General features: G+C 51.2%; 1 protein-coding gene across 1 annotated transcript; it reads left to right on the top strand.

The window, feature by feature from the left end:
* The first annotated feature begins 4,657 nt into the window (after positions 1-4,657).
* On the top strand, positions 4,658-7,643 carry LOC123104297 (beta-ureidopropionase). The gene is made up of 6 exons (XM_044526120.1): positions 4,658-4,991; positions 5,496-5,603; positions 5,774-5,962; positions 6,535-6,762; positions 6,862-7,086; positions 7,176-7,643. The coding sequence occupies exons 1-6, from the start codon at positions 4,869-4,871 to the stop codon at positions 7,536-7,538; spliced, it is 1,236 nt and encodes a 411-aa protein (XP_044382055.1). The 5' UTR covers positions 4,658-4,868; the 3' UTR covers positions 7,539-7,643.
* Positions 7,644-25,614: the final 17,971 nt, after the last annotated feature.

Raw genomic sequence — 25,614 nt, 5'->3', positions numbered from 1 at the left:
TGTGAATCTACACATATGCTCCACAAGATCATTGAATAGTTGCATGTGCGCTTGTTTATCTTAAAGTTGGCACAACAACATGCTTTGCATCTTGTCCCGGGAGGCGGACATATACTCCGGACTACTTAAAATCATGTGGGTAAGTTGCCCCTTCGCTCTCATCATCGACAATTATATTGTTCAAGATTACACAATGGGTCAGCACTTCCCCCGGTGTCTCCGAATACTACTCATTGCCGCTCCACAAACAATACATCAACGAGTTTGTAGCGCTCTACATGCTTTCTTCATATCCTCGTAACACCTTCTTGCATTTGTGTAAAGAGACGTTGTTTGTTACCTTGGGGATGGGTATAGTTTTCACAAATCCTGCCCACCGAGGAAAGATATCATTGGCAAGGTCGTATCCCATGGTGTAGTCATGCTCGTTGATAGTATAGTTGCATGTTGAAGCATCCCATCAGAAAGTATCTTGAACAGATGTCACTGCTTCAAATATGATGGTGACCTCTTTGGTGTGACCTTAGTAGTGCTCGCGCAAACATGTCGGACATTTTTCTATTGCCGATGCATGCAACCAACTGAATCAAGTATACATAGAAAATTTGTTATTGCATCAATTGCTAATAACTTGTATCTGTCCTCGGCAGTTGGTTCTCTCAAATACTCTAGTTCAAACACTGATGCATTGGTTAGAGCATATATCTCGGCAACGAGCGACGATGATGATGACCACGTTAGGACGAGCAGCACCGGTACCGACGAGGAGGATGCGTCATCGGTGACCATAGGACGTGCGACCATGTCCCTGTTCTTCCCCGACGTTGGCTTCTCCGCCCCGGAGGCAACAACGCATGGGTCGCCCCCTCTACATCCCTTTTGTTCGCTGCATCTCAAGCTCCGACCAATATATGCATCTCGCTCTCATCATCATTCCACTTCCCGGGCCCTCACCCAACTCACTATCGACCTTCCCAAGATGAGTCGCGTCTCTTCCTGCCTCTCCAGCTCCGTTTCCCACTGCCCCACTTGAATTTGTACATGGCTGCCATAGCCGGAGCTTCAAAGCTCGGTAGACCGGCGCCTCACCCGCTCCTATATGAGCCCACACACACACTGCGGCAGCCTTGCGCCCCCACAACACGCGCAAAAGCTCTTGCAACCCCTCGTTGCACAAGCCTGTGACGATGTTGTTCCAGCCGGCCGCCGTGGCCAAGCCAGGCTTGGTCTCACACGCCCTTGGCTGCACCCTCACACTCACTACAACAACACCCACATGTTCTCCACACCACGCACATGACCCTCGCCGTAGATGCACGCACGCTCCACATGCCCGTCGGCAAGCTGCAGTGGAGCTTCCATGCGTGCGTGCACGGAGCTTGGAGCTGCTCGAGGGTAACGGGCGAGTGGCGGACTGCGATGGGGGTGCAGCGGCGGTAGTCCGAGGTTGTGTCGCGATGACACGAACGAAACGGGGGGTGCGAAGGCGTCTTCAGAGCAATTTTTTTACTCCAGCCAGCTACAGGGGAGTATATTTAGGAATAGAGTTGGTTGGAGTAAAAACTATCCTCCTCTAGAGCTTTTGAGGGTTGGTTAGGTGTCAATTAGAGGAGGAAAACCGAATTTATTGGGTGAGATGCTCTTAGGGAATTTCTAACCGCTCCCCTATCTGGCTATAAGGGAGGATAATTTCATTTTTCCTCCTCTATGCCGCACCTAGACGATCCCTTAAACCGGTTAGTGGAGTAAAAATTTACTCCAACCCCTATCCTGCAAGTATATTTACTCCGGCCGGAGGCGACCAAGGACTCTGGCCGGAGGCGACCAAGTAAAATCTCCTATCTCTCGTGGCTCCCCTCCGAACCTAAATTCGCTCCGGGCACGTCATCTACCCCGACTAGATCGCTCGCCAACCTCCTCCCTCTGTGTCACTGCCTTCTCCCTCAGAGCGCCGCCGACCCCTTTCCCCTCGCTTTCCACACGCGGCCATGACTCCTGCGAAAGATAGCGACAATGAATGGGTCAGCGACAAACCTGTTGGGGAATGTAGTGTTTTAAAAAAATTTCTACGATCACGCAAGATCTATCTAGGAGAAGCATAGCAACGAGCGGGGAGAGTATGTCCACGTACCCTTGTAGACCGAAAGCGGAAGCGTTTAGTAACGCGGTTGATGTAGTCAAACGTCTTCGCGATCCAACCGATTCAAGCACAGAACGTACGACACCTCCGCGTTCTGCACACGTTCAGCTCGATGACGTCCCTCGATCTCTTGATCCAGTTGAGGACGAGGGAGAGTTTTGTCAGCACGATGGCGTGGTGAAGGTGATGATGAAGTTATCGGCGCAGGGTCTCGCCTAAGCACTACGACGATATGATCGAGGTGTGTAACTGTGGAGAGGGCACCACACACGGCTAAAAGATCAACTTGTGTGTCTATGGGGTGCCCCTGCCTCCGTATATAAAGGGGGGAGAGGGAGAGGCCGCCAACCCTAGGAGGGCGTGCCAAGGTGTGGAGTCCTACTAGGACTCCCTAGTCCTAGTAGGATTCCACCTCCCACACGGAGTAGGAAAGGGGGAAGGGAGAAGGAGAAGGAAAGGGGGGGGGGGGGGGGGTTGGCCCCCTTCTCCTAGTCCTAATCGGCCTCCTACCCAAGTGGGGGTGCACCAGCCCCTTATGGGCTGGTGTGCTTCCCTCTTATGGCCCATAAGGCCCATAACTTCTCCCGGGGGGTTTCGGTAACTTCCCGGTACTCCGGAAAATGCCCGAACCACTCGGAACCATTCCGATATTTAAATGCAACCTTTCAATATATGAATCTTTACCTCTCGGCCATTTCGAGACTCCTCGTCATGTCTGTGATCTCATCTGGGACTCCGAACAAACTTCGGTCATCAAATCACATAACTCATAATACAAATAGTCATCGAACATTAAGCGTGCGGACCCTACGGGTTCGAGAACTATGTGTACATGACCGAGACACATCTTCGGTCAATAACCAATAGCGGAACCTGGATGCTCATATTGGCTCCTACATATTCTACAAAGATCTTTATCGGTCAAACCGCATAACAACATACGTTGTTCCCTTTGTCATCGGCATGTTACTTGACCGAGATTCGATCGTTGGTATCACCATACCTAGTTCAATCTCGTTACCGGCAAGTCTCTTTACTCGTTCCGTAATGCATCATCCCATAACTAACTCATTAGTCACATTGCTTGCAAGGCTTATAGTGATGTGCATTACCGAGAGGGCCCAGAGATACCTCTCCGATACACGAAGTGTCAAATCCTAATCTCGATCTACGTCAACTCAACAAACACCATCGGAGACACCTGTAGAGCATCTTTATAATCACCCAATTACGTTGTGATGTTTGATAGCACACAAGGTGTTCCTCCGGTATTCGGGAGTTGCATAATGTCATAGTCAGAGGAACATGTATAAGCCATGAAGAAAGCAATAGCAATAAAACTAAATGATCATTACGCTAAGCTAACGGATGGGTCTTGTCCATCACATCATTCTCCTAATGATGTGATCCCGTTTATCAAATGACAACACATGTCTATGGTCAGGAAACTTAATCATCTTTGATTAACGAGCTAGTCAAGTAGAGGCATACTAGGGACACTCTGTGTTGTCTATGTATTCACACATGTACTAAGTTTCCGGTTAATACAATTCTAGCATGAATAATAAACATTTATCATGATATAAGGAAATATAAATAACAACTTTATTATTGCCTCTAGGGCATATTTCTTTCAGGACCCCCCGCGCTCGCATCGCGGTGACGGGCAGGCAAAGCAGCTCGCCGAGGACAGACGACGCCAGCCCCGGGTGTGGGAAGAGCGGCTCGTCGGAGATGGGCGGCAGAGCAACTCTTCATCCCAATGCATTGCATTCTCCTCGTCGCCTCCTCCCGTGCTCCCCGTCGAGAACTTCCTGGGCAGCAGTATCCACCGCAACTACGACCTGCTCCTCCGGCACCGTCTCCCCGTCCAGCACTGCATGCTCGCCCTTCCGGGGGTCCGCCGGGAGCTGCTGGCCCGGGTCATCTTGCACCCGCAGGCGCTGACGCAGTGTGAGCACACACTGACAAGCATGGGCCTCAACGTCACGCACCAGGCCTTCGAAGACACGGCCAACGCCGCGGAGCACATTGCCGCGCACAGCCTCCACGACACGGCCGCCATCGCATCTGTGCGCACCGGGGAGCTCTACATGTCCATGGTCGACGTGCGCGCCCAGATCCTCACCGACGCCATGCAAGAAGATACCGGGAAGCACTTCGAGTACATGTCCAGGGCCAACGTGGCTAGTGGTCCCGTCCTTGACACCTGCACAGCCTTGGGCAGCGGTGCGGCGAGGTCCTTGACGCTGCTGGCGCCCTCTCGTCGAACACCCCGACCCATAGGACGGCGGCGAGCACAATGATCGGCAACGTCCGGCATGCTCACTAGCCATGTCGGCTTGGTCACCATCGTCGTGGGGGCGCATAGCAGGTGTTCGACGAAATGTATGAGCCAAAAGTAAGTTTTACTCCGTTATATACAGAGGATGGGCTAGGTCCGGTGAAATCTTAGTGGAGTAAAAATACAGTTTACTCCGTCGGATACTCCATGTGTGTTTGTTTTCTAATCCCCACCGCATCCATCGAGCTCGCCCGCCGCCCCCATCCCGCTGTCGTGTGCCGTCCCCGTCACCGGCCCTTGTTTTCTAATCCCCGCCGGATCCGTTAAGCAAGGAGAAATCTGCTCGTCGTGGTCTCTCTTGTGGAGTGCGGTTTCTAAATTCGAGAGAGAAGAGAGTCCTACCCGCTCCTATCTCCTCTTGCGAGTCCAATCGCGAGGATAGGGATGGAGAGCTCCAACGGCAAGCCGCCGCGGGGAGAGGAAGAGGGGAAGGCGGCGGGGTCGATCGGAGGCCACGAGTCGCTGCACAGGCTCCTCGAGTCCAATCTCCCTCCCGAGCTCTTCAAGGTTCGTATCCTCGGCCCTCGCTCGCTAGCTCCTCAGAGTCAGTCGCTCGCTCCGCCTGGTTGGTTGGGTGAAATATTTGTACAAATGAAGAAGATCTCGAGGTAATCGCACTGCATGCGTGGTTCAGTCGATATGTATCGAGGAACCTGATGAACTATGTGAGCAGATTCAGTTGGTTGTTTCCCAACACAAACAGACAGCTACAATCTTCTTCTAGCAGCGAAATAATTGATTCAGTGCGAGAATTTGCATGTCTGTCTATCCGACCTGTGTTCGGGATCTGTTTTCTGTAAAATCATTCAACGAATTTGTATCCAAATTATCGTGCAATGATGTTAGTAGTCTGTGTTTGTGATCTGTTGTTCAGGTACCTGTATTTCTTCACCTGTACTTTATTTCCGATATATTGATGGTATCTAGATTCATATTTGTTTTAGGAATCTATTTAGGCTCAATTTGCTTATACCGAGTTTACTTTAACTTATGTTCTCCATTTGGTGACAGGAGGCAAGCCGGTTGCTTTTGGGGTTGAATTGTGCACACCCTCTTGAGGCTATTTCCCTGCCTGGGGCCACCACTGATCTTGCTGGAGCGCATAATTTCGATGTGCAGGTTATCTACGAATAAATTGCCTTGATTTTAAATAGCTATGGTAGATTATGAACTGATCTTGTAATTTCTAGACATCATAGTTTGAAAACAAGGCAGCACCTAACAACTGAAACCATTTGTTTGCTCTCTCTTTTTTGAAAATTTTAAACTGTTAGCTACTTGTATTACAGGCATTCCGTTTTAACGCTGACAAAGAGCATATGAGACAGCCGCGGATTGTTCGAGTTGGCTTAATTCAGAACTCAATTGCTGTTCCAACGACTTGTCATTTTGCTGATCAAAAGAAGTCTATCATGGAGAAAGTAAAACCCATCATAGACGCAGCTGGTGCTTCTGGTGTCAATATTTTGTGCTTACAGGTACTTCTAACATTGGTGATTTAGTTCTGGTGTTCTCTTGCGACTCTTATCTGCATCTTTGTTTTCAAACCTGGTGTCCTATTAGTCTAAGTATATGAGACTCTGCTTGGCATATCCTGTGCTTCAACTTCTGCCAGCTAAGAAAAGTTCGAGCCTTAAATAAACAGTCGCTTTCTCTGCCCATCATCTTGAGAAACTGAAAACCACCTGTTTAAATAAGCCAGAAGCTGTTGAGTAGCCGCTTCTGTGGCTTCAGAATCTCTCTGGTCTCCTGTTCCAAGCATCACTGAAGGAAAAAAAGTCCTTCCATTTGCGATTACTCAAAAAAAAAAACCTTTTATCCAAACGAGCCTTATAGGCCGATACTTCTTACCAAACAGGTTTGCCACCTTCTATGAGATGCTACCTTTTTGGGCTTATAAGCACCGAAAACTAGCTTCTTTTTTGAATGTTGAAAACTAGCTTCTTAGAAAAGCTTAAGCCAGTCCAAACTAGCTATAATATTGAGACATGTTTGCTTATATTTCCACAGAAGCAGATCATTTGTTGTGATTCATACCCTCAAATTTCAGGAAGCCTGGACAATGCCATTTGCCTTCTGCACGCGTGAAAAACGATGGTGTGAGTTTGCTGAGCCTGTTGATGGAGAATCTACTCAGTTTCTTCAAGAGCTTGCACAGAAATATAACATGGTAATTGTTAGCCCTATCCTTGAAAGGGATATAAACCATGGAGAGACTATATGGAATACTGTTGTTGTAATTGGAAATAATGGCAACATAATTGGCATTCATCGAAAGGTATGCATACCAGTACATTTTTCTTTCCTTTGGTTGCATTTCCCTTTTTCTTCCTTCTACCTGAAAGTATTTTTTGTCTCTAACTGAACACTACTGCAGAATCACATCCCAAGAGTTGGCGACTTCAATGAGAGCACGTACTATATGGAAGGTAACACTGGGCATCCGGTGTTTGAAACAGCTTATGGCAAAATTGCTGTAAACATCTGCTACGGCAGGCATCATCCTCTGAATTGGCTTGCATTTGGCCTCAATGGAGCTGAAATAGTTTTCAACCCATCTGCAACTGTCGGTGAACTTAGTGAACCAATGTGGCCTATTGAGGTCAGATAAAACTATTCACATGACATTTGTTATTATTTTTGCTGTTATTCATGCTGGAGCAACCCTGATGCTAAGCTGGTCCATTTCAGGCAAGGAATGCTGCAATTGCAAATAGCTACTTTGTCGGATCAATTAACCGGGTAGGCACAGAGGTATTCCCGAACCCATTCACTTCTGGTGATGGGAAACCTCAGCATGCCGACTTTGGTCATTTCTATGGATCCAGCCATTTCTCAGCGCCTGATGCTTCCTGCACCCCATCGCTATCGCGCTACCGAGATGGCTTGATGATATCTGACATGGACCTGAACTTATGCCGCCAGATCAAAGACAAGTGGGCCTTCCGCATGACTGCTCGGTATGACATGTATGCTGACTTGCTTTCAGAGTACTTGAAGCCAGATTTTAAGCCTCAGATCATCGCGGATCCCTTGATAAATAAGAGGGCTTAATTTTGAATCAATTGGGTCTAAGCAGACGAAGTCGATGCCCTTTCCCTTCTTTTCTGTATATGTTGTATAAATATAAAAATAAATCAGTAAACACCTTTTGATCAAGTTTCCATGGTCTGACTTTACCCAATGTTGAAATCTACATATTCACTCTTTTATGTTGTGAATTTCCAAGTAAATGTTCTTTGAATAAAATACACCACACAATGGCCTATAGATAAAAAGAATCGTGGTTGGCTTTACATTATGGATGTCGCACAACTAAGGGCGCAGATTCTTTGAGGTAAGTTACCTGCCTTTGGCTTGCTGACATGTGGCCCATTTTGTTCCTGGGCGCACATGTCAGCCACTGTAAAGGCAGGTGATGTAAGTCAGAGAATCCACAGCCCGACTAAGCATCATCGTCCAAAGAGGTAAACAGCTGCCATATGATGCAGTGCATTCTTTCTAGACTAAGGCAATTAGGCCAGCCTAAGAGCATCTCCAGCCGTTGGCCCCCCAGGTGGCGATTTTACGCGCCCCCGGGGCAAGTCGGCGCTAAAATCGGCGCGGGGGCGAGCGGGTTCCCAGCCGCTCGCCCCGGACGCGTTTTTTTATTTTAAAAAAACTGAATTCGGCAAAGTTTGGCTAAAATTTGGCAAACTTGATATTCATATTCAACATGTTCGGCGTTTTACATAAATTATTTTAAAAAAAGTAATCTACGGGGCGAAGAACTCGATCAGCACGGCGAAGTCACCACCGTCCTCGTCATCGTCGTCGGCCTCCTCATTCTTGATGGTGTGGCTGCCCCTGCTGGACCGCTGCCCGGCGTCTCCATGGCGGACAGGCGGTGGCGGCGCGTCGTCGTCGTCGTTGCTGTCGTCGAGGACGACGATGCCTCCCTCGTCCCGGCCACGGCGACGAGCTTCGAACCACGCGAAGGCGGCGCACTGGCGCTCCCTCTCCATCTACACCTAGTCGTCGCGCGCCCATTTGAGGACGGCTTCGTCATCGAGCGCCTCCTCCTTGACGGGCTCCGTCTTCATGACGGGGAGCCCCGGCTCCGTCTTTGGCTTGACGAAACGCGGAGGAGCCGAGGAGGTGGCACGTCGGCCGCCCTCGTTGATGATGATGCCGGCGCTGTGGTTGCGCGGTCGAGCGGCGTCTCCGCGACGGGCTCTGCCTTGACGCCGAAGAGTGCCGGCGAGCCGGAAGAGTGGGAGGAGGAGCGGGAGGAGGAGGAAGAGTGGGAGGAGTAGGAGGCGGCAAACCTCCTGGGCACCCACGGCCCAGCGCTCCGGCGAGGGGCCGACACGGACACCGTGGCGGGGTACGCCAGCGGCGGGTTGTTTCTGCCCTCGAGGTGTGCGATCACCTCGTGTAGGGTGCGGCCGGGGACCCCCCACCAGATGTGGTGTGACGCCCCCGATTCAATCGTACACTAACCATGCACGCAAATGTGTACGATCAAGATCAGGGACTCACAGGAAGATATCACAACACAACTCTAAAACATAAATAAGTCATACAAGCATCATAATACAAGCCAGGGGCCTCGAGGGCTCGAATACAAGTGCTCGATCATAGACAAGTCAGCGGAAGCAACAATATCTGAGTACAGACGTAAGTTAAACAAGTTGCCATAAGATGGCTAGCACAAACTGGGATACAGATCGAAAGAGGCGCAGGCCTCCTGCCTGGGATCCTCCTAACTACTCCTGGACGTCGTCAGCGGGCTGCACGTAGTAGTAGGCACCTCCGGTGTAGTAGGGGTCGTCGTCGACGGTGGCGTCTGGCTCCAGGGCTCCAGCATCTGGTTGCGACAACCAGGTAGAAGGGAAAGGGGAAAAGAGGGAGAAAAGCAACTGTGAGTACTCATCCAAAGTACTCGCAAGCAAGGAGCTACACTACATATGCATGGGGATATGTGTAAAGGGCCATATCGGTGGACTGAACTGCAGAATGCCAGAATAAGAGGGGGATAGCTAATTCTGTCGAAGACTACGCTTCTAGCAGCCTCCGTCTTGCAGCATGTAGAAGAGAGTAGATTGAAGTCCTCCAAGTAGTATCTCCAAGTAGCATCTCCAAGTAGCATCCCCAAGTAGCATCTCCAGTAGCAACGCAGTAGCATAATCCTACCCGGCGATCCTCCCCTCGTCGCCCTGTGGAAAAGCGATCACCGGGTTGTCTGTGGAACTTGGAAGGGTGTGTTTTATTAAGTATCCGGTTCTAGTTGTCATAAGGTCAAGGTACAACTCCAAGTCGTCCTGTTACCGAAGATCACGACTATTCGAATAGATTAACTTCCCTGCAGGGGTGCACCAACTTACCCAGCATGCTCGATCCCATTTGGCCGGACACACTTTCCTGGGTCATGCCCGGCCGCGGAAGATCAACACGTCACAGCCCCACCTAGGCACAACAGAGAGGCCAGCACGCCGGTCTAAACCTAAGCGCGCAGGGGTCTGGGCCCATCGCCCTGAGCACACCTGCACGTTGTGTGGGCGGCCGAAAGCAGACCTAGCCTAGTGGCGTTCCAGTCCAATTCGGCGCGCGCCGCTCCGTCGCTGATGTCTGAAGTGCTTCGGCTGATACCACGACGTCGGGATACCCATAACTACTCCCGCGTAGATGGTTAGTGCGTATAGGCTCGTAGCCAACTTAGATCAAATACCAAGATCTCGTTAAGCGTGTTAAGTATCCGCGAACGCCGAACAGGGCCAGGCCCACCTCTCTCCTAGGCGGTCTCAACCTGCCCTGTCGCTTCGCCACAAAGATCCACACAGAGGGCCGTCGGGACAAAGGTCCTTTCAGCCCCCAATCCGTGAATCACTCGCGGGTACTCTTCGAGCTGACCCGACTTTAGTCACCATCTGTATAGTATGTAAGTATGTATCATATATACCCATGATCACCTCCCGAAGTGATCACAGCCCAGTAGTATAGCATGGCAGACGAACAAGAGTGTAGGGCCACTGATGGAACGCTAGCATCCTATACTAAGCAGTAGGATAGCAGGTAAAGGTAACAACAGTAGTAGCAAGGACAGGCTATGCAGCAGTATAGGATTAACTGAAAGCAGTAACATGCTACACTACTCTAATGCAAGCAGTATAGAGAAGAGTAGGCGATATCTGGTGATCAAAGGGGGGGCTTGCCTGGTTGCTCTGGCAAGAGAGAGGGGTCGTCAACTCCGTAGTCGAACTGGGCAGCAGCAGTGTCGGTCTCGTAGTCTACCGGAGAGAAGAGGGGGGAAGAAATAATGAATACAGAGCAAACAAAGCATCACAAAATATAACAAGGCAATACGCGGTGTTCGGTGTGCCCTAACGCGGTAGTAGGTGATATCGACGAAGGGGGAAGACATCCGGGAAAGTATTCCCGGTGTTCCGTGTTTTCGGGCAGAGGAGCCGGAGGGGGAAAGTTGCGGGTTCGATAGGTTAGGGGTGTGCGGCGAATGAACGGACTGCGTATCCGGATTCGTCACGTCGTTCTGAGCAACTTTCATGTAGAAAGTATTTTCATCCGAGTTACGGATTAAAAGATATGATTTTCTAAAGATTTTATTAATTTCTGGAATTTAATTAATTAATTATTTAATTCGAAAAATGAATTTATGACGTCAGCATGATGTCATGCTGACGTCAGCAGTCAACAGGGTTGACTTGGTCAACCTGACAGGTGGGTCCCGTTCGTCATACTCTGTTAGTTAATTAACAATAGTTAATTAGGTTAATTAGCCATTAGGTTAATTAATTAGGATTAATTAAATTAAGTATTTAATTAATTAATTAATTAATATTTTAATTATCATTTATTTTTATTTTTAACATTCTGGGGGGGGGCCCTGCGGTCAGTGGCATGGCCGGTCCAGTCAGCGAGGCTGACCCGGTCAACAGGCCGGCCGGGCCCCTAGGGCCCACGGGTCAGTGACCCGGGGGTGGCCCCAGGTCGGCCACGTCGGCGGCCGGTGTTGGGGAGCTCCGGGGAGCGTTCCCGCGGCGGAGGGGCGCCGGACCTCGCCGGGATTCGCCGTCCGGCGGCCAAAATGGCCGCGGGCGGGTGCGTTCGAACGTGGAGAGGATGCCGCGTCCAACGGTGGCAGAGGCACGGCCGGACTTGGCCGGAAACGACGCCGGCGAGCGGCGGAGGCGGCGGTGGGATTCGGGACCGCGTCGGGATCGCGCTACGGGGCTAACGGGAAGGCCAGGGGGGGTTGCGCGACGCGCTGAGCACAAGGGGCTCGGCCCCGTGACCATTTGGTCACCGGAGGGGCGCCGACGACGAGATCCGCGACGGGGGCGCTCGGGTACGGAGGGGAACGAGGGGGAAGAGGAGGGGGGCCTCGACCGAGCGGAGGAGGCGCGAGGGGAGGGGGGTACGTGGGGCGCGGTGAGCCGGCGCGAGCCGGAGCGCGACGTGCGCGGCGCCGGAGCGAGCTCTGGCCATGGCGACCGAGCACGGGGGTCGACCCCTACGGCTACAGAGCGAAGCAGGGGAGGGAAGAGCTCACGGGGGGGGGGGACGCGTGGGGTCTCGGAAGCGGGCTCGGGGGCGGTCGGGGGCGTCCGGCGGGGAGGAGGTCGAGGCGGCGGCCGTCCGGTGATGCGGATCCGGCGAGGTGGGAGTCGGGGACGGTCCCGAGGCGACGAGGGGGGGTTCGGGCGTCTTGCGCGGCCGGTCGGGGAGGAGGGGAGGAGGACGAGCGCCGGTGGGGTGGGACGACGGGATCGGGCGGATCCCGATCCAGATCGGCGGGGGAGGGAGGAGAAGGGGATCGGGGGGGGGGGGAATGGGGTGTCGGCTAGGGTTTCCGCCGACCGGGGGGGGGGGGGTTATGGGAGTGAGGGGGGTGGGCCGGGCCAGGGGCTGGCCGGCTGGGCCAGGTGGGCTTGGCCCAGTTTGGCCAGGGGGGGGGTTTCTCTCCTTTGTTTTCTTTTTCTTTTCTTAATTTATTTTCTCTTCTGTTTTATTTCATTTTAAAATATTCAGGCACTTTATAAAAATGTGTGCACCCCACCATAATTAACCTTGTAATTTTTGACAACCCCCGAACATTTTAGTTTCATTTTTTGAAAAACTTTTATTGCCATCATAATTTTGAATTGAATTTCGAAACCGTTTTGATTTAACCCGAGATTAACTACAGTGACAGAGGTGACGTGGCATCATTAGTGGGGATTACTGTAGCTTAATTACCCGGGCGTTACATGTGGCGGCCGTCGTTGTTCTTCGTGCCGCCGACCACCGTCGCCCCGTTCGTGGACGCCAGCCTCTGCGCCTGCCACCGCTGGAAATATCCCGCCCAGGCCGCGTGGTTGTCGGCGACGTACTGGTGGAGGGCGCGCTCCTCCTCCGACAGAGACGCCCGCACACGGTCGACCTCGGCGGCGAAGAGGCCGGGGCGCGCGTCGACGTCGGGTACAAGGAGGATGGGGACGCCGGTGTTGCTGAGCTTCCACCCCGTCGGCCCGGTGCGCATGTCCGGCGACGTCGGGATGTTTGCCTCAAAGAGAAGCCACAACTCGCACTCCTGGAGCGTGGGGCGGGCGAAGCCATTGGCCGCTGCGGCGTCGCCGGGGAAGCGTTCGACCATGGAGAGAGAAGGGGAAGGGGAGGGAAGGTGTCGGTGTCAAAACCGGTGGATCTCGGGTAGGGGGTCCCGAACTGTGCGTCTAGGTCGGATGGTAACAAGAGACAAGGGACACGAAGTTTTACCCAGGTTCGGGCCCTCTCGATGGAGGTAAAACCCTACGTCCTGCTTGATTAATATTGATGATATGGGTAGTACAAGAGTAGATCTACCACGAGATCGAGGAGGCTAAACCCTAGAAGCTAGCCTATGGTATGATTGTTGATGTGTATGTTGTCCTACGGACTAAAACCCTCCGGTTTATATAGACACCGAGTAGGGTTAGGGTTACATAGAGTCGGTTACAATGGTAGGAGATCTGCATATCCATATCGCCAAGCTTGCCTTCCACGCCAAGGAAAGTCCCTTCCGGACGCGGAACGGAGTCTTCAATCTTGTATCTTCATAGTCCAGGAGTCCGGCTGAAGGTATAGTCCGGCCATCCGGACACCCCCTAATCCAGGACTCCCTCAGTAGCCCCTAAACCAGGCTTCAATGACGACGAGTCCGGCGCGCATATTGTCTTCGGCATTGCAAGGCGGGTTCCTCCTCCAAGTACTTCATAGAAGATTTTGAACACAAAGATAGTGTCCGGCTCTGCAAAATAAGTTTCCACATATTGCTATAGAGAGAATAATATTTACACAAATCTAATCTGCTGACGTATTCCGTGGTGCGACATCACACCACGGCCAAGCTTTTATTCGAACTGTTTTACTATCCCATCTCAGCGCATTATGCGAGGCGGTTTCCTTGGCACGTCTTGTTAAAGCAGAGATCGTGTCCCCTTATTCCGGGATTCTCATCAATATGGGCGTGGGTAACCCAACCGCGCCATCGATTACGGCGCTTGGAGATAAGCGAGTTTTATCAGGGTGGTGGGGACATGTAGCCGCGTCCACCCATATAAGGGGATAAAGATCCACCTTTTCACCTACGCCTTCTTCCTCCTTTGCCTATCCATTCTTGCGCACTCGAGCTCCAGCGCCCAAGTCCGCACTCCCAACCTCAACCTTCTCCAGCCATGTCCGGAGCGGGAGGCAAGTGGATGGTCTCCTCCGTCACGGAGGGACATATCAAAAAGCTGAGGAAGGCCGGATACCTGTCTAACGACATCGCGTACCGGCTCCCCGAAAAGGGGCAGCTCATCCCCACCCCTAGGCCCCATGAGAGGGTGGTGTTCCTCCCCCATTTCCTCCGCGGACTGGGCTTCCCTCTCCACCCATTTGTCCGGGGGCTCATGTTCTACTATGGCCTGGATTTCCACGATCTGGCCCCGAACTTCGTCCTCAACATCTCGGCGTTTATCGTCGTGTGCGAGGCCTTCCTCCGCATTCGCCCCCATTTCGGGCTTTGGCTCAAGACTTTCAACGTCAAGCCGAAGGTGGTGCGCGGCAGCCAGGCGGAGTGCGGAGGCGCCATGGTGGGCAAGATGGCAACGTCCTCTGGCTCGAGGGCTCCTTTGTGGAGACCCTGAAGGGGTGGCAATCGGGGTGGTTTTACATCACCGAGCCGCGCGACGCCGAATGGGTCGCACCCCCCGAGTTCCGGTCCGGACCCCCAACGCGGCTCACGTCCTGGAAAGAGACGGGCCTGTCATGGGGTAAAAAAGGAGAGCTAACCAGACTCCAAACATGCGTCAAAACCCTGGTGGACAAGAAGCTCAAACTTGTCAACGTAGTCCAGGTTATGCTCATCCGCTTGATCCTCCCGTGCCAACAACGAGCTTTCAACCTGTGGGAGTTCGACCCGACGCGGCACCAAACTCTGAGCAGGCTCTTCGACACGATGTACGAAGATGCCTGGAAGGTGCTTTTCAAGGGCTCCGAGGCTCCCGCATCCGCTACTGAGGATCGCGGATTCAATGCACAGTGTCACGCTCTCGCGGTAAGCTGTTTTTTCCTTTTACAGGGTATCAGTTTTTCATAGTTTGAATCCATGCGGGATCTAAACTCCCTTACCTTTGACAGGATTGGCAGGTGACCTCCGGACAGATCAACTGTCCGACTCCTTTGCCCGAAGGCCCAGCGGATGCTCGCTTGGCGAAGCTGCTGGTTCCGGCACCCTATGTGGTGCCGGAGAAGAAGGTCAAGAAGAAGGCCACGGGGACTTGAAAGAGTGCCCGACGCCCGGAGGTGTCGGATTCATCATCCGAATCCAAGACGCACTCCTCCCGTGAAGACGAGGAGGAGGAAGAAGAGACCCCTCCCCCTCCAGCAGGGGAAGGGAAGAAAAGGAAGGCCACCCCAACTGGGGAGGCCGAAGGGTCCAAGAAGGGGAAAACCCTTCCTCCGGACTGCTCCATCGACGTCGACGGCGGCGGAGAGGAGTGGGCGCCTAGGGCCAAGCCCCTGGTAAAATTGTAAGTATCCGGATACCGGAGTAATTCATAGCATTCGTTTATTGCACAGCTTTCCCTAACGTCGAATATGTTTATGCAGCCCACCCAAAGACCGGCTCGACGCGTCATCGAGCGGCTCATTGGACTCGTCGGATGTGAACTCGCTTCCGACGGCTTCCTCCCCCCGCCCTACGGACGACACAGAAGTGTTGTCTCAACAGGTTCCAAGCCGGGAGGAGGTGGTCCTGGAGGCACCGCAAGGCGACCTCCCGGACTCCAGGAGTAAAGGGGATGGAACCCCTCAGGGTTCCAAGTCCGGCTCTAGGCCGGACACCGCTTCGGAACCTTCAAAGGTTCTAGAGTCCGGCGGGGGACCTCCTTCCAAGTGGAGCAAGTCCACCGTGCCGGCGGCCCCCGTCCAACCGGAGGCGCCGGACAATATGTTGGAGGCGCTCCAAGGCGCCTCCATCGACGAGGAGCACCGCGCTATTATGAGTGCGGTGGTTCAGAAGGTTCAGTCCGTCAAAGACGGACTGACTGAAGCTTGTACTAGCCTTTTGACAGGCTTTGAGGTAAGTAAAGTGTAAATAATAGTACCGCATAGACAGTAGCCCCTGATGCTCTGTTTGGCGTTCGGGAAGAAAAGCCGAATAGAGGATCAAATAGAATTCGCAGGAGTCTAAAAAAATGAGTCAATATGCATATGCAGGCTTCCCTGCTTGCGTCCGCTGCACTGACTGCGGAAGTGGACACGCTAAAGCAGAACCTCGAGTGGTCCGAGCAAGAGCTCGAACGTGCCAAGAAGCAGCTCGAGGACAATGAAGGTAAGAAATGCCTTGTTAAAAATATATATAAAAAGGTGCAATTGCAAAGAATGACAGGATTATCATGGCTATTGTAGGGGCCACGTCTGAAGTGGCGACCCTTAAGCAAGCACTGGTCGAGGCTGAGAAGAGTGCGGCCTCGGAGCGCACCGAGCGGGAGAAATATGAGGCCAAGGTTGGCAAGGTGCGACAAGAGCTCCAGGCTCTCATGGAAAAACATGAGAGTTTGGAGCTTGACTCGAAGACGCAAGCGTCCGAGCTCGCTGTGGCTGTCGAAAATGCCAAGTCTGCCAAGGCCGAATCCCAGAAGACCCTCCAGGAGTTGGATGAGGTGAAGAAGATAGCGGCGGGTAAGGCATTCTTTATGCAAAGCAAGCACGTAAACGTGAGTTACTTGTTACTTACCCGAATCCGGAGCTCTCCAGGAGCGTTTGCAGATCTTCCCCAGAGTGTATCCGATGCCGCCGCATTCTATCGAGCCGAGGAGGGCAGCTCGACGGAGAAGGTGTTCTGGTCTCAATACGCTGAGGCCGGACACCCCGTGCCCCTGAGCGACTAGCTGAAGCAACTGGTCGAGCTCCACAAGGCGGCCGAACAGGCCATGAAGGGCCTCATTGTTCGGCTGTGGCCTGGAGGGGCTCTGCCTGGGAGCTATTTCGTGCTGGTGCGGTGGTTGGTGGAGGCCTGTCCAAGGCTTGAAGTCATCAAGCGCTCCATCTGCATTGAAGGTGCCCGTAGGGCCCTTGCCCGTGCTAAGGTGCACTGGGGCAAGATGGATGCTGAGAAGCTAGTGAAGGACGGGCCACCGCCGGGAAAAGAGCATCGCGAGCCCGAGAATTACTATAAGGATGTTCTGAAGGGTGCCCGCCTTGTGGCGGATGAATGTTCTAGGGATGTAATTTTTGAGTGAAACTTGCTCGTTTTGTCCTGTGCGCTGAAAACTTGTTTATATGCGCTAAGCAATGCTGTTGGAATTTAAAATATTACCTTCTGTGCGGCTGTTTATCAGTTCTGAGAGATGGCGAGTCGTCGGCTTCTGCCCCTGTGCCGCTAGTGCTGGGGTGTTCGGGGATAAACCTGAGCGCTCTTTTTCCCATGTTTGGGTCCTTCGAGGGAGGCGCTCAGCCCAACGAACAAGGCAATCAGACTATAATGCATGAACACTCTCACTTAGCCATAGAATTCTATAATTTTAAATTTCGGCGAAGCCCCTGGTATTCGGAAGACCGAGTTCTGGGCGCTATCCACGCCTTGGACGGACAGAACTGGCTCCTCGCCCTAAGCGACATAAGTCTTTAGGGACTCGAAAAAACCTCTCGAACAGCGACCAGCTCTCGCTTCATCATGATAGTCAGTTTTAGCTTTCTCCACTGAGGTGCTCGACCCAGCTCAATCGGGGCACAATCGATGTGGTTCTCCTAGTGCTACCTTAGCCGATATAGCGGAACGTAAGGCACCAAAACATAGGAGCCGGGCAAACCCAACTATTGACCCAAGACATGATTCAGAGCCGATGCATATAATGCTATAAGTTCGGGGTGCCGCACTTGTTAAAGTGTTCGGACTTCTCACACCATATTGAGGGGTACTAAAGCCCCTGGCGTATTTTGGCTGTACCAACGTGTACGGGTGCAACATGTCGTTAAGGAACATATATAAAGAAAAAAAGGTAATGCAAAAATAGACGAAAGCTATGCATTGTTTATTAAAAAGGGCTGCGATCAAAGCAGAACGATACAAATAATGCGATAAGTGGAAGGTTGGACTAGTTAACATGTCCATTCCAGGGGCAAGCTGCGGAATAGTATGCGGAACGGGTATACTGCTCGTGATAGAGACCACCTGGGAGTTCCGTAGTGCGGCGTGGCTTGTCTGCTTCCCTGGTTCTTGCATCGTTTGTGCGGCAATTGAACCGCCGAACAGGCCTTCCGAAGGATGAAGTCCTAAAAGTAAGAGAAAATTAAGAAATCGACAGCCCCTGGTACGGTTTAAGCCGTGTTTTGGGCGTGCCGTGATGGTGCCCCTCCCCCTGTTCCCATGGTATCTCTAGAGCGTAGTTATGTACGCGAAGTACTGGCGTCGCCTTTTTGCGAGGGTTGGGGTTGGGGCCGCATTGCTACGCCTGCTCGGATCGTGCCAGGCGGTCTTGTTGTAGGTTACTCCGGGTGCGCTTGACGGTGTCCAGTCGTTTAGTGGCCGGACTGGAGAACTGCCTGGAGAGGCTGTTTTGAACTTCCGCCGCAAGGGCCGCTGTGTGCTCCTCCGTTCGGAGGGAGCATTCGGTGTTTCCATTGACCGTAATTACTCCTCGAGGGCCTGGCATCTTGAGCTTAAGGTATGCGTAATGCGGTACCGCATTGAACTTAGCGAATGCGGTTTGCCTGAGCAGTGCGTGATAGCCACTGCGAAATGGGACTATGTCAAAGATTAACTCCTCGCTTTGGAAATTATCCGGAGATCCGAAGACCACTTCATGTGTGACCGAGCCTGTACAGTTGGCCTCTACACCTGGTATTACGCCTTTAAAGGTCGTTTTGGTGGGCTTAATCCTCAAGGGATCTATGCCCATTTTCCGCACTGTATCATGGTAAAGCAAGTTCAGATTACTGCCGCCGTCCATAAGGACTCTAGTGAGATGAAATCCGTCAATAATTGGGTCTAGAACCAATGCGGCGAATCCGCCATGACGGATGCTAGTGGGATGGTCCCTTCGATCAAAGGTGATCGGGCAGGAGGACCATGGGTTGAACTTTGGGGCGACTGGCTCTACCGCGTATACGTCCCTTAACGCACGCTTCCGCTCCCTTTTGGGGACATGGGTTGTGTATATCATGTTCACCGTCCGCACTTGTGGGGGAAAACCCTTCTGTCCACTATTGTTCGGCGGCCGGGGCTCCTCGTCGTCATCGCTATGCAGCCCCTTGTCTTCATTTTCGGTGTTTAACTTGCCTGCCTGCTTGAACACCCAACAATCCCTGTTGGTGTGATTGGCTGGCTTTTTGGGGGTGCCATGTATCTGGCACGAGCGGTCGAGTATTCGGTCCAAACTGGACGGGCCCCAAGGATTCCTTTTGAATGGCTTTTTCCGCTGACCGGATTTAGAGCCTCTGAATCCGACATTAACTGCAGTATCCTCAGCATTGTCGCTGTTAATGCGGTGCTTCTGCTTGTTGCGACGCGACCTGCCACTACTGTCCCTGGTGTTCGAATTACCAGGGTTCTTGGTCATATTGTTGCTATGAGCAAGCCAGCTGTCTTCTCCCACGCAAAAGTGGGTCATGAGTGTCGTGAGTGCTGCCATAGATTTCGGCTTTTCCTGCCCAAGGTGCCGGGCCAGCCACTCGTCATGGATATTGTGTTTGAAGGCTGCTAGGGCCTCAGCGTCCGGACAGTCGACTATTTGATTTTTGTTTGTTAGGAACCGTGTCCAGAATTGCCTGGCCGATTCCTCTGGCTGCTGAATTATGTGACTTAGGTCATCGGCGTCTGGGGGTCGCACGTAAGTGCCCTGAAAATTGTCGAGGAATGCGGCTTCCAGGTCCTCCCAACAACTGATTGATCCTGTTGGCAAGCTGTTAAGCCAATGCCGAGCTGGTCCTTTAAGCTTGAGTGGGAGGTATTTGATGGCGTGGAAATCATCGCCGCGGGCCATGTGGATATGAAGGAGATAATCCTCTATCCATAACGCAGGATCTGTTGTGTCATCATATGATTCGATGTTTACGGGTTTGAAACCCTCGGGGATTTGATGATCCATTATTTCGTCTGTAAAGCAGAGTGGATGTGCGGCGCCTCTGTGCTGGGCTATATCATGACGTAGCTCCAATGAGCCTTGTCTACTGTGTTCAGCCCCGCCGAATTTGTGGCCGGCGTGACGGTTACCGTCTCGAGCCGTGGGGCGCCCACGCGATCCGTAGATCGATCTTGTTTGCCTTGCCTTTTCCTCCAACATGTCTCGTAAGTCCGGCGCATATTCCCGTGCCTTGGTACGGGGTGCGGCTTGAGTGGAGGGCCGAGAGGCCTCTTTGTCGCGACCACGAGGTGGCCCGTCGGCCGCATCAAGTGCTTCCTCCTCTAATCGGGGTAGCAATCTGCGCTTTGGGTAGCTCTTGGAGGGGCGTTCGAGTTTATGCTCTTCGGCCGCAAGGACTTCAGTCCATTTGTCGACTAGCAAATCTTGATCAGCTCTAAGCTATTGCTATTTTTTCTTGAGGTCTCTTGCCGTGGCCATAAGCCTGCGTTGAAAACGCTTTTGCTCGACGGGATCCTCTGGCACGATGAATTCATCGTCGTCGAGGCTTGCCTCGTCTTCGGAGGGAGGCATATAATTATCGTCTTCGACCTCTCTGTCTGCCGCTCTCTCATGAGGGCTGGTTTCTCCATCCTCCTGTGCTAATTCTTGTTGGAGGGGGTTTTCTTCGTCGCTTTCCGGAGTATTATTATCTCCCGTGCTGGAATCACCGTGTTTGTTTTGGCGGGATTTTGAGCGGCGCTGCTGACGCCGGCGCTTAGGCTGTTTCTTGGAGGGGTCATCCTCCGCTGTTCCATCACCATCTCCCTCTTTTGGGGTGTCCACCATGTATATGTCATACGATGAGGTGGCTTTCCAGGGCCTAGTAGGCACTGGTTCTTCATCATCTCCTTCATCGGCGTCCATACCGTCGATGTCCTCGGAGTTGAAGTCGAGCATGTCGGTTAAGTCGTCGACAGTGGCTATAAAGTGGGTGGTTGGTGGGCTTTGAATTTCTTCATCGTCCGTACCCGAACCTTGCTGACCGTAGTCCGGCTAGGGCTCTCCTGATAAAGAGAGAGACTTCAGTGATTTCAGGATATCGCCGAAAGGCGAGTGTTGAAAGATGTCCGTGGCAGTGAACTCCATGATCGGCGCCCAATCGGATTCGATCGGTAGGGCGCGGAGGGTTCGGAGTCCGGAGGGGAGTCCGGCTCCTTGGAGTCATGAGTCTCGTAGAGTACGGGGCTGGTGCTTGGCTCAATCTGTTGGGGAACGTAGTAATTTCAAAAAATTTCCTACGCACACGCAAGATCATGGTGATGCATAGCAACAAGAGGGGAGAGTGTGATCTACGTACCCTTGTAGACCGACAACGGAAGCGTTAACTTGGTTGATGTAGTCGTACATCTTCATGGCCCGACCGATCAAGCACCGAAACTACGGCACCTCCGAGTCCTAGCACACGTCCAGCTCGATGACGATCCCCGGACTCCGATCCAGCAAAGTGTCGAGGAAGAGTTCCTTCAGCACGACGGCGTGGTGACGATCTTGATGTGCTACTGTCGCAGGGCTTCGCCTAAGCACCGCTACAATATTATCGAGGACTATCGTGGAAGGGGGCACCGCACACGGCTAAGAATATGATCACGTGGATCAACTTGTGTCTCTAGGGGGTGCCCCTGCCTCCGTATATAAAGGCTCAAGGGAGGGGGGCCGGCCGACCATCATAGGGCACGCTAGGAGGAGTCCTACTCCCTCTGGGAGTAGGACTCCCCCCTTTCCTAGTTGGAATAGGATTCACGGAGGGGGGGGGGGGAGGGAAGAGGAGAGAGAGGAGGAAGGGGGGCCGGCCCCCTCTCCTTGTCCTATTCGGACCAGGGGGGAGGGGCGCGCGGCCCATCTCTGGCCACCTCTCCTCTCTTCCACTAAGGCCCACTAAGGCCCATATATCTCCCGGGGGGTTCCGGTAACCTCCCGATACTCCGGTAAAATCCCGATTTCACCCGGAACACTTCCGATATCCAAACATAGGCTTCCAATATATCAATCTTTATGTCTCGACCATTTCGAGACTCCTCGTCATGTCCGTGATCACATCCGGGACTCTGAACAACCTTCGGTACATCAAAATGCATAAACTCATAATATAACTGTCATCGTAACCTTAAGCGTGCGGACCCTACGGGTTCGAGAACAATGTAGACATGACCGAGACACGTCTCCGGTCAATAACCAATAGCGGAACCTAGATGCTCATATTGGCTCCTACATATTCTACGAAGATCTTTTATCGGTCAGACCGCATAACAACATACGTTGTTCCCTTTGTCATCGGTATGTTACTTGCCCGAGATTCGATCGTCGGTATCCTATACCTAGTTCAATCTCGTTACCGGCAAGTCTCTTTACTCGTTCTGTAATACATCATCCCGCAACTAACTCATTAGTTGCAATGCTTGCAAGGCTTAAGTGATGTGCATTACCGAGAGGGCCCAGAGATACCTCTCCGACAATCGGAGTGACAAATCCTAATCTCGAAATACGCCAACCCAACATGTACCTTTGGAGACACCTGTAGAGCTCCTTTATAATCACCCAGTTACGTTGTGACGTTTGGTAGCACACAAAGTGTTCCTCTGGCAAACGGGAGTTGCATAATCTCATAGTCATAGGAACATGTATAAGTCATGAAGAAAGCAATAGCAACATACTAAACGATCGGGTGCTAAGCTAATGGAATGGGTCATGTCAATCAGATCATTCAACTAATGATGTGATCCCGTTAATCAAATAACAACTCTTTGTCCATGGTTAGGAAACATAACCATCTTTGATTAACGAGCTAGTCAAGTAGAGGCATACTAGTGACACTCTGTTTGTCTATGTATTCACACATGTATTATGTTTCCGGTTAATACAATTCTAGCATGAATAATAAACTTTTATCATGATATAAGGAAATAAATAATAACTTTATTATTGCCTCTAGGGCATATTTCCTTCAGTCTCCCACTTGCACTAGAGTCAATAATCTAGATTACACAGTAATGATTCTAACACCCATGGAGCCTTGGTGCTGATCATGTTTTGCTCGTGGAAGAGGCTTAGTCAACGGGTCTGCAACATTCAGATCCGTATGTATCTTGCAAATCTCTATGTCTCCCACCTGGACTAGATCCCGGATGGAATTGAAGCGTCTCTTGATGTGCTTGGTTCTCTTGTGAAATCTGGATTCCTTCGCCAAGGCAATTGCACCAGTATTGTCACAAAAGATTTTCATTGGACCCGATGCACTAGGTATGACACCTAGATCGGATATGAACTCCTTCATCCTCTTGCTGCTTCCGAAGCAGCTATGTATTCCGCTTCACACGTAGATCCCGCCACGACGCTCTGTTTAGAACTGCACCAACTGACAGCTCCACCGTTTAATGTAAACACGTATCCGGTTTGCGATTTAGAATCGTCCGGATCAGTGTCAAAGCTTGCATCAACGTAACCGTTTACGATGAGCTCTTTGTCACCTCCATATACGAGAAACATATCCTTAGTCCTTTTCAGGTACTTCAGGATGTTCTTGACCGCTGTCCAGTGATCCACTCCTGGATTACTTTGGTACCTCCCTGCTAGACTTATAGCAAGGCACACATCAGGTCTGGTACACAGCATTGCATACATGATAGAGCCTATGGCTGAAGCATAGGGAACATCTTTCATTTTCTCTATCTTCTGCAGTGGTCGGGCATTGAGTCTAACTCAACTTCACACCTTGTAACACAGGCAAGAACCCTTTCTTTGCTTGATCCATTTTGAACTTCTTCAAAATCTTGTCAAGGTATGTGCTTTGTGAAAGTCCAATTAAACGTCTTGATCTATCTCTATAGATCTTTATGCCTAATATGTAAGCAGCTTCACCGAGGTCTTTCATTGAAAAACTCTTATTCAAGTATCCCTTTATGCTATCCAGAAATTCTATATCATTTCCAATCAGTAATATGTCATCCACATATAATATCAGAAATGCTACAGAGCTCCCACTCACTTTCTTGTAAATACAGGCTTCTCCAAAAGTCTGTGTAAAACCAAATGCTTTGATCACACTATCAAAGCGTTTATTCCAACTCCGAGAGGCTTGCACCAGTCCATAAATGGATCGCTGGAGCTTGCACACTTTGTTAGCTCCCTTTGGATCGACAAAACCTTCCTGTTGCATCATATACAACTCTTCTTCCAGAAATCCATTCAGGAATGCAGTTTTGACATCCATCTACCAAATTTCATAATCATAAAATGCGGCAATTGCTAACATGATTCAGACAGACTTAAGCATCGCTACGGGTGAGAAGGTCTCATCGTAGTCAACCCCTTGAACTTGCCGAAACCCTTTTGCAACAAGTCGAGCTTTGTAGACAGTAATATTACCGTCGGCGTCAGTCTTCTTCTTGAAGATCCATTTACTCTCAATTGCTTGCCGATCATTGGGCAAGTCAACCAACGTCCATACTTTGTTCTCATACATGGATCCCATCTCAGATTTCATGGCTTCAAGCCATTTTGCGGAATCTGGGCTCACCATCGCTTCTTCATAGTTCGTAGGTTCATCATGATCTAGTAGCATGACTTCCAGAATTGGATTACCGTACCACTCTGGCGCGGATCTCACTCTGGTTGATCTACGAGGTTCAGTAGTATCTTGTTCTGAAGTTTCATGATCATTATCATCATCTTCCTCACTAATTGGTGTAGGTGTCACAGAAACAGTTTTCTGTGATGCACTACTTTCCAATAAGGGAGCAGGTACATTTACCTCGTCAAGTTCTACTTTCCTCCCACTCACTTCTTTCGAGAGAAACTCCTTCTCCAGAAAGTTTCCGAACTTAGCAACAAAAGTCTTGCCTTCAGATCTGTGATAGAAGGTGTATCCAATAGTCTCCTTTGGATATCCTATGAAGACACATTTCTCCGATTTGGGTTCGAGCTTATCAGGTTGAAGCTTTTTCACATAAGCATCGCAACCCCAAACTTTCAGAAACGACAACTTTGGTTTCTTGCCAAACCATAGTTCATAAGGCGTCGTCTCAACGGATTTTGATGGTGCCCTATTTAACGTGAATGCGGCCGTCTCCAAAGCATAACCCCAAAACGATAGCGGTAAATCAGTAAGAGACATCATAGATCGCACCACATCTAGTAAAGTACGATTACGACGTTCGTACACACCATTACGCTGTGGTGTTCTGGGTGGCGTGAGTTGCGAAACTATTCCGCATTGTTTCAAATGTACACCAAACTCGTAACTCAAATATTCTCCTCCATGATCAGATCGTAGAAACTTTATTTTCTTGTTACGATGATTTTCAACTTCACTCTGAAATTCTTTGAACTTTTCAAACATTTCAGACTTATGTTTCATTAAGTAGATATACCCATATCTGCTTAAGTCATCTGTGAAGGTGAGAAAATAACGATATCCGCCACAAGCCTCAATATTCATCGGACCACATACATCTGTATGTATGATTTCCAACAAATCTGTTGCTCTCTCCATAGTACCGGAGAACGGC

The sequence above is a fragment of the Triticum aestivum genome, chromosome 5A (assembly GCF_018294505.1).
Source record: "Triticum aestivum cultivar Chinese Spring chromosome 5A, IWGSC CS RefSeq v2.1, whole genome shotgun sequence".
NCBI lineage: Eukaryota > Viridiplantae > Streptophyta > Magnoliopsida > Poales > Poaceae > Triticum > Triticum aestivum.
Note: the sequence above shows the minus strand (reverse complement) of the source record. Positions and strands in the feature narration are given on the sequence as shown.